Below are 9,194 nucleotides of genomic sequence, written 5' to 3' on the forward strand. Positions count from 1 at the left end.
TAAAGAATAAAGAGAGAGAGAGAGAGAGAGGGAGGAGAAGAAAGAGAAAAGAGAGCAGAAAGAGAAAGAACAAGAGAGAGCAGAAAGAGAAGGTGCCCTTTCCTATAGCTGCTTCAGGTCAACCATGATTTGTCAGGCTAAGGGACTGAAAAACATCTTTGAAAAGAACTAGTTTTGGCTCAGGATGGCTAAGAACCAACAAGTCTATTCTCTGAGGGGATTCAGGAAAAAAAAGAGAGGAGAGAATAAGGAAGATACATTGCCCAAGTCTCAGGAAGAAATACAAATTCTCCAATTTTATCTTCTAGGTGATAATATATTCATTTTCTCTCCATTCTCCCTCAATTACAAAAAAAAATTAGCAGACCCATCTTGCCTGGGGACAAGAATTTTACACCCTTCCCCTCCTTTGCATTGGTGTGACATGGACACTCTTTAACTCTGTCTCCTGCATAGCATTTCCAGAAAGGAAGTGAACTATCAGGGGAAAGCAAACTAGAAGCTTTCAGAACTATTTTGGATTTCAATGCTGCTTCCCCAAAAATCCCCTGAGAAAGACCTTTTCTAGAATTCCTAATTCAGGCCTCACGGGAAGCCAAAATCCCAAGCCACAGCTACAGTGAGGAACAAAAATTTAAAAAAGGGGAAAACTCCAGAACAAAGTAAAGTTATATAACCCTATAAAAAGGCACTTTTCTCAAGAACATGCATCTTCCGCCCTCAGGCAGTCAGTATTCACTAGTTCACCCCTTTGGGAAAATCTCAGAAGAAAACTTCTCTAAATTAATAGTGCAGCTCGTGCCTCATAGTATTCGTTTCTGGTTATGCATTGGGAACTAAAAGTCGACAGGTGAGACAACACGGCACCTCCTACCCAGGGCAGGTAGATCCTATTTGTTCTGCACACAACCTCAGTTGAGTACATTGAAGGTTTCATGGCATTTAACTCTGAGACAAGACGTTCTGGAAAGCCCGGAAAGAGGGTGCTGCCCCCAGAGAGAATCACCCGAGAAAATATGTAGCCTTTGGTCGGGTTGGGGCATGACATGGCTGATTTGAGCACCTCAAGCGCTAATTTTACTCCAATGCCTCCAAACTGGGAGGGGTTGAAGAGCATGTCAGGGAAAGTACAGTGTTTTTCAGTAAGGGAGATAATCTCCCCATCAGGAAGCACCGAAACCCTCCCTTGAGTAGAGGCCAAATCACTAGAAGACTCCTTCTGATCAGGGCTTTTGCTCACGTAACATAACTTCTCTTTGAGCTCTTCCATTGTTATTCTCTGGAGTAAGTCATCCATTCTCATATCCTTCCTGAACAGGTGTTTATATAGTAGGGCACTGATATCCAGCCCACCGATCTCACAGATTAGCATGCATTTAGGGATGATGTGGCCTCCCAAGATGGGTGCAATGTGGGTAAGACCAGCCCCACAGTCTAGTACCATTCCAGTCAAGAATCCAGCACCTAACATAGCAAGTTCTGCCTGATTGCCAATGTGCAGAGATGGAACGTTGAAAGTCTCCATCATGACCTAGGGAAGAAAATAGGAAGGGGAGAGAGAAAAAAAAAACACCATGGGTCTTTCCAGAAAGGATTGAGCTTTAGGATAAGGTCTAAGGGCTCTGACAAAAGACAAGATCCCACCACAGATGATTTGGGATCGAAGGGGAGGGGAATTACCTATCGAGTGGCTCCAACCTATCTTCTAGAATGATTTCATGATGTACCTTTCTTACCCCTTACTCATTTCATGCTCCGGTCTAAGTAGCCCATTTAATGTTCCCTGTACATGGCTTTCAGTTTATCTCCAGCCTCCATGTATCACAAAGGTCCTCTCCTTCCCCAAACCTGAATCCTCTTCTCTCCTCTAGGAACAGGCTCAGATCAAGTGCTTCCCCTTAATGAGACCATTACCCATCATTCTACTTCTCAGTCCTTGTTCCAACCCTGCTCCCCCTACATTAACAAGAAATTACTTGTAATCATTCTAGGGATATTTTCACTGTGTGTATATATGTGTGTGTGTGTGTGTGTGTGTGTGTGTGTGTGTGTAAATATTGTTGAGTATTAGATATAAATATATATTGTTAAATATGAAGATTGCTGAATGTATATCTACATTTACACACACATATATGTACACATATATAGTGTTTATCTACACACATACGTGTGCATACATTTGCATATACACATACATATATACCTGTGTGTGCACATGCAGAAAGAGAGAGAGAGAGAGAGAGAGAGACAAAGACAGAGTTTTCTGCCCCAGGAGGGTGTAAGCTCCTCAAGGGCAGATAATCACTTTTGTGGGCAGAGACTCCCTTCTGTTACTATGTCCCTAACACATAGCACAGTGCCTAGCATACAGTAGGTGCTTAATTCATGCTTGCTGGATTAAATTAAAGAGACCTGGACTAGTTTGAAAGAACTTATATTCAAGCCCAAGCTGTACTACTTTATTAACTTTGACATCTGGGGCAAAAGTTTTTCATCTTTAAAATGGGGATTAAACCCTAGCTCCATCTACCTTACAGGCTTCTTGCTTGCAAAGCACTTTCCTTACTCTAATTGCTATAGATTAATAGAATCAAGATTTCCCAGTGGAGTTGGGAGGGAGGGGGGACATTTAAAAAACATCTAGTCCCACCCCCTCATTTTACAGATAAGGAAATTGAAAGTTAGAAGACTTGAACAATTTGCCTCAGGTCACATGGATAAGAACCTTGTCCTCTGCCTATAGATCCTGATTTACTGCCTAACCTCAGACAAGTCACGTAACCCCTAGGAAGTGGATTGAAGGCCCCCTGGAGTTCCAATCTAAGGGTTGAAACCCACATTGAAAATGGAGCACTGATAAAATCTCAGATACTTCTCATATTCAGGGAACCAGAAAATGTGAAAAGAGAAGGAATGGGGAAGAGCTCGATTAGTCCAATTTCCTCAGTTGTTCAGAGGAGGAAGCAAAACCAGAAGAGAGAAATGATCTTTACCATCACTCAAGATGGCATCCTATGTTATCCCTCCCTTCCTCCAAGCCCAAATTCTATACTATTCACTCTCTCCCAAAAATCTCTGTCTTAACTTCTCTCTCTCCTCTCTTCACTCCCCCTCACAGGGTGCTTTCTCCCTCAATTCCCTTGTGGCTCTTTTCCTAGATCTGCCATTGCAGTGTTCAATCTTCCTTGCATCATAGCTATTTGAGTACAGATCTTTTTTTCCCTTTACATCATAAGCTCCCTGAAGTCAGGATCTGGTTGTCTCTATGGTAGCTCACTTAGGGTTGGACACGGAACAGACTTCACCATTGGAAACTATGACACTATAAGGGCCTTAGACTGATGATTCAAAAGAGCAATCTCAGACTCACAGCCATAAGGCACCTGCCTCCCTCCTATCACAATGAGGGAGGAGAGATGTGGAATGTGCTCTATGCTGTCAGACTTTGTTTCCTTGATTTGTCTTAATTGTTAAAAGGTAGGGTTCACAGCAAACTCTTACCTCCAGAACCTTCTGCTGGTAACTTCTCTCTTTCCATGGCAAGTCTGTGATAATCACCGGGTGGTTCTTGGGATTGACTTGAAGGCTATCAAAAGTATGTCTCCAAATAGCTTCCATAGCATCCCAGTTTAAGATTCGGCCTCGATTAACAGGAAATTCTATAATAGGCAGTTCCTGGAGTGTATGCATGTTTTCCAGACCTACGACTTTCCTTATCTTGGAAGGAAATTCTTCCAGGTCCTCACAGTAGGGCTCATACCCAACAACTGTAGGGATTGCAAAAGTAGGGTAGTTTTTCCAAGCCAAACCAACTTTGCAACAGGCACTGCCAATGTCAATGACCACAGAAGATGATCCCATCAGGAGGATGAAGCTGGAGCCAATTGGGGAAGAAGAGAATGTCTCTGAGGAGGATAGAATGGATACAACCTGGAGCTTTGAAAGATGACAAATAAAAGAGAAGAATGTATACTGTTGGCAGTAAGGAACCACTTGGAGTTTAGGAAAAAATTACTAGAAGTGGAAGGAGCAGAGAAGAGATTGCATTCCCCCTATACTCTAGCCAAAGATGCCTTTAGTCATTTTACACTGAGCCTGGATGCTGATTTTGGTTTCAGAGAATTTAGAGTCAATTCTGTCTCTGCTCCTTCTAAGGATGACTTTGACCCATTTCTTCATCTAATAAACATGGGGAGAGATGTCAGATCCGATGAACTAAAATCCCTGGTATCTTATGTTTTTCCTTTAGAAAATCATCAGCTTAGTAGATATGTTTCCATGTTACCAGTGCTCAACAGTTCTAATAATGGCAGGTCAACTTTCCGCAGAAGGGAATTGAAAACAAATTATGTTTGCCAAAGTTCTATATGCTGGTATTCTCTAGAATTGGGTTGATGTGGGGATGGGGGCTAATCAGAGAAAAGAAAATGCCAGTGAAATAATAAAATCAAGTAAAAACTTTTGACTGGAGATGGGAGTAGAGGAAGAAAAATATCAGTCTGGACATCACATAAGACATTGCTTTCTGGTGTCGATAGATGTATAAAGGAAGCAGCTCTCTTGGAAGATCTATACTTTGTGGTAATTGTCCTTATCAACTGTCCATACTACTTTGGTTTCCAAGAGACTAACTCTGACTAACAACTCATCCAGCAGCAATGGTTGAATGTCTTTCAACATCTGGAATATCAAGCAATGGCTGTCAAATGATAATCAGTTAGTTTAAATAATAATACTTGTTATTACTTTCTTACAATAATATCTATATTATTATAGGTCCAGTCTTATCCCTCTCTAATCCATTCTTCTGAGTTTCCAAATTGATAATTATTCCTAAAAATCAGCTCTAATCATTAGTTCAAGATGTTTCAGGGGTCCCCTCCTCTATGACATAAAAACTCCTCTTTTTAGCAGTTAAAGACCCTTACAATCAGATTACAAATTCTTTCCCCAGACTTGTTTCACATGGTACTCTTTGTTTTATTTACTGGATGATTTATTTGCTTATGCCCTCACATGACATCTTTTCCCCTACTACTGAATTTTTCCATAAATTATTTCCTATTCTTGGAGTGCTTTTTTCTTCTTATCCTACCTTTTGGAATCCCTACCTCCATTCAGCTTTATCACTGCCTCCTGCCTGAGCTCTCTCCTAATTCCCCAGTAATTACTACTTCTATACACACATGCCTAGCACACACACATTCTCTCCCTGTCCGGTCATCTCTCCAAGTCTCAGTCTCTCCCTGTCCAGCCATCTTCCCATCTCTCTGTCTCTCCCTGTCCAGCTGTCTCCCCATCTCCCCCTGTCCGGCCATCTCCCCGTCTCTCCCTGTCTGGCCATTTCCCCATCTCTCTGTCTCTCTCTGGCTGGCTGTCTCCCCATCTCTCTGCTGTCCCTGTCCGGCCGTCTCCCCGTCTCTCCCTGTCCGGCCATCTCCCCATCTCTCCCTGTTCGGCCATCTCCCCATCTCCCCGTCTCTCCCTGTTCGGCCATCTCCCCATCTCCCCATCTCTCCCTGTCTGGCCATCTTCCCGTCTCTCCCTGTCCGGCCATCTCCCCGTCTCTCCCTGTCTGGCCATTTCCCCATCTCTCCCTGTCTGGCCATCTCTCCATCTCTTTCATTGATCCTTGATGCTGAATCATAAAGAATGATAGAAAACCATGGTTTGACAGTATTCCAGTTAAGGAGCTCACTGAAATCAACCTCCCAAATGCCAGCACCCTACCCTACCTCACTCACTGCATGATGGATGGACACTTCCCTAGATCTGGTATTTGAGGAGCAAGATGCCCATTGGGCTGGAAACTTTCATCCCTGACAGAAATATCTGCCAGTTCACAAGTTCATTGTGAGCCACAAGAGCCATTCTTCATTAATCAGGAAGCTTCACAAATATGATTGGATTGTAAAGTATTTGAATCAAATCAAATATCTACTATGTACAATACACTGAAAACACAAAAGTTAAATAGTCTTTGGGCTCCAGGATGTGTGTTATGTCACCTATAGATAAATTTATATGGCACATGAAGAGAGACATAAGGGAACTTTTAAGGGAAAGACCCTAACAGTTAAGCAGACGGACAGAAAAGGCTTTCTATAGAAGGTAACATTCAGCTGGGTTTTGAAAGAAGCCAGGAACCTGAGAGGTAGAGGTAAGAGGGGATAGCATTCTAGGTGTGTGAACCAGCCAGTGCAAAATTATGGAGTTAGGAAATTGAGCATTGGTAAGAAACAGCAAGTTAGCAATTATAACTATAAGCTCCATGAAGGGCAGGGTCTGTTTTTTTGTCTCTTTTTATATCCCTAGTGCTTAGCACAGTGCTTAGCATATAGTAAGTGCTTAATAAATGTTGATTGCTTGATTAATGGACGGGATTGTGGTACATATGAAGGAATTAATATATAAGGAGATGGGAGAGGTAGGAAGGGGCAAGTTATAGAGAGGGTTAAATGACAATTGGAAGTTTATATTTATTCCTAGTGGCTTAAAAATAGAAGAAAATATAACTTATAATTAATCCTAGTGGCAAAAGAAAGCAAATGGAGTTCATTGAAGATGTAGGTGATATGGTCAATCTTTTTTTATATGTAAATCTCTTTTAGTAGCATTGTAGAATATGAACTGGAACTTAAGAGGCTGATTCAAAGAGACTATAGAGCAGAATGAGGATGAGACTAATTCTGGGAAATTTGAGTTCCAATCCCAATTCAGATATTTCCTAGCTCTATAATCCCAACATATCACAACCTCTCAAAACCTCAATTTCCTCATCTTTAAAATAAAGGTATTATTAATAACATCTACCTCACAAAATGATTGAGAGGTTCAAATGAAATTATATATATATATGTATACACACACACACACACACACACATACACAAACATAATGCATCACAAACTTTATAACTCTTTATTAAAGCTAGTTATCGATGGTATCATTAAGAAGTTATTGCTATAGTTCATTAAAGAGGTAGCAAGTGATTGAACTAAAGTGGTTGTGAATGTGAAGAAAAAGGGACATGCAAAAAATATTGTGGTGCTAGAAACAAGATTTGGCCCCTAACTGGATAGTGAGCAACAATAAGTGATCCAAGATGATACCAATTATGCAATTAGATTGCTGTGTATCCTCACTATTAGTAGAGAATAAGACTAGAGAAGAACTGTGGGTTTGAAGAAAAGATAATGAGTTCTGGTTTTGGATATGTTGAGCTTGAGATATCAAGGGACATCTGTCTCCACTTTCTCAATTCTCATTTACTTCTAAACCACTTGCAATCTAGCTTCTGACCCCACTTCTCAATAAAAACTGCTTTCAAAGGTCACCTATCATCTCTCCATTGCTAAATACAGTGACATTTTCTCAGTTGCCATCTTTTCTGACCTCTCTTACAGTGTCTGGAATGCCATCATTATAGATCACTTCCTTCTGGATATTCTCCATGGATTTTGTGACCCTGTTCTGTTATAGCTTTCTTCCTACTTATTCCACACATCCTTCATAGTTTCCTTTGCAAGATTATTCATATGACCACTGTTCCTGAGTATATCCTAGACTTTTCCTTCTCTTTTTATACTTTTGGTGATATATCATTTCTCATGGATTCTCAACTATCATCTCTCTATATATATCATTCTGAATCTACATATCTAGTTCTTTTTCTTCTGAGTTCCAGTCCTACCTGCAAGACATAATTTCACCTTGATAACCCATAAGCATCTCAAATTCAGCTGTCCAAAATCTGACTCATTTCTTTGCCTCTCAACCCTTTTCTCTCCCAAATTTTCCTATTTTTTATGAAGGGTCTCATCATTGGCTAAGCAAAGATGGCAGAGTAGCAGCAAGAAGTTTTACAGTCGACTTCTCCTTCACCCCATCCCCAAATAAACTCTTCCAAACAAATCTAGAAAATGTATCACATCCTGAAAAAATTCAAGAAAAAGTCACATGTCCAGCCCAGATAGACATAGAAACAAAGAGAGGGCAGTGAAAATGAGTCAGACCAGAGAGAATGCCAGAATACTTCAGCATTCAAGAAGAGGAGTTAACAGTTTGGTACAAGAACTAATAAACCATGTAAAAAATTCTCAGAAAATTAGAATGGACTAAATAGAAGCAAATGATACCATGAAATATTAAAGTAAAAAATCTTTCAAAAAGAGAAGAAAATATGAAATATCTCAAACTAAAAGCAATTTATCTTATAAAAAAGATTAAAGAGGGAAAAAAAATTAAGTCACTGGCTTAACTGAATACCATGACCAAAAAAAATCTTGGATACCATAGTTTAAGAAATTTTAAAAGAAAACTTTCCAGATATCTTAGGGTCATAGGACAAAGTGGGAATAGAAAAAATCCATGGTTTCTTCTTGAAAGAAATCCCAAATGAAAACTCCTAGGAATAATATACCAAAAATCTAAAGCATCCAAGTTCAAGAAAAAATACCACAAGCAGACAAAAAGAAATAATTCAATTATTATAGAGCCAAAGTCAGGAGCTACATGACTTGGCAACAAGTATTATAAAAGACCAGAGAGCTTGTAATATCACCTTACAGAAGGCAAAGATTATAACTTTACAATCACAAAGAACTTATGTGGGGAAACTGAACATAATTATATAAAAAAGGAATGGACTTTTAATAAAATATAAATTCAAAGCATTCCTGATTAAAATTTCTACAAAGCTTTGTTTTTATTCTTAAAGTTCAAACACAGGAGTTAAGAGAAAACACTAAAGGGTAAATATGAATGATCAATTGTAAAAGATAAAAACAAGGATAAACTGTTTATGTTAATAAATGGGGAGATGAGACATTTGTCCCCTCTAAATTATTATCATCAGGGGTTAGAGGGAATCCAAATTAGAGTTTTTATATGTCTTGCTTGATAACTTAAAAATAACAGAAAGAGAGGAGAAGAGGAATATACTTACCCGGGAAGGGAAAGAAAGATTAGAGAAAACAGTCACATGATCAGGGTAAGCAAATAGAAGTCTATACAAAGAGAAAGGTGATAAGAACAGAGCTGCCAATATTTCAAGGTCATTCTTACGGAAATTAATCAAAGGAAAGAAGAATACACATGTGCGCATGCACACACACACACACACAAAATTGGGTACCAAAATGCATTTCACTGTATCAAGATCTAAGATACCATAACCTAATCACAATCAT

At 39.6% G+C, this 9,194-nt stretch overlaps 1 protein-coding gene across 1 annotated transcript; it reads right to left on the bottom strand.

The window, feature by feature from the left end:
- Window positions 1-778: 778 nt before the first annotated feature.
- On the bottom strand, window positions 779-3,864 carry LOC127557527 (actin-3-like). The gene is made up of 2 exons (XM_051990839.1): window positions 3,505-3,864; window positions 779-1,531 (listed from the first exon to the last, which is right to left on the bottom strand). Exons 1-2 carry the CDS (start codon window positions 3,862-3,864, stop codon window positions 779-781), a joined length of 1,113 nt encoding a protein of 370 aa, XP_051846799.1.
- Window positions 3,865-9,194: the final 5,330 nt, after the last annotated feature.

Source organism: Antechinus flavipes, chromosome 3, assembly GCF_016432865.1.
Source record: "Antechinus flavipes isolate AdamAnt ecotype Samford, QLD, Australia chromosome 3, AdamAnt_v2, whole genome shotgun sequence".
NCBI classification, from domain to species: Eukaryota; Metazoa; Chordata; class Mammalia; order Dasyuromorphia; family Dasyuridae; genus Antechinus; species Antechinus flavipes.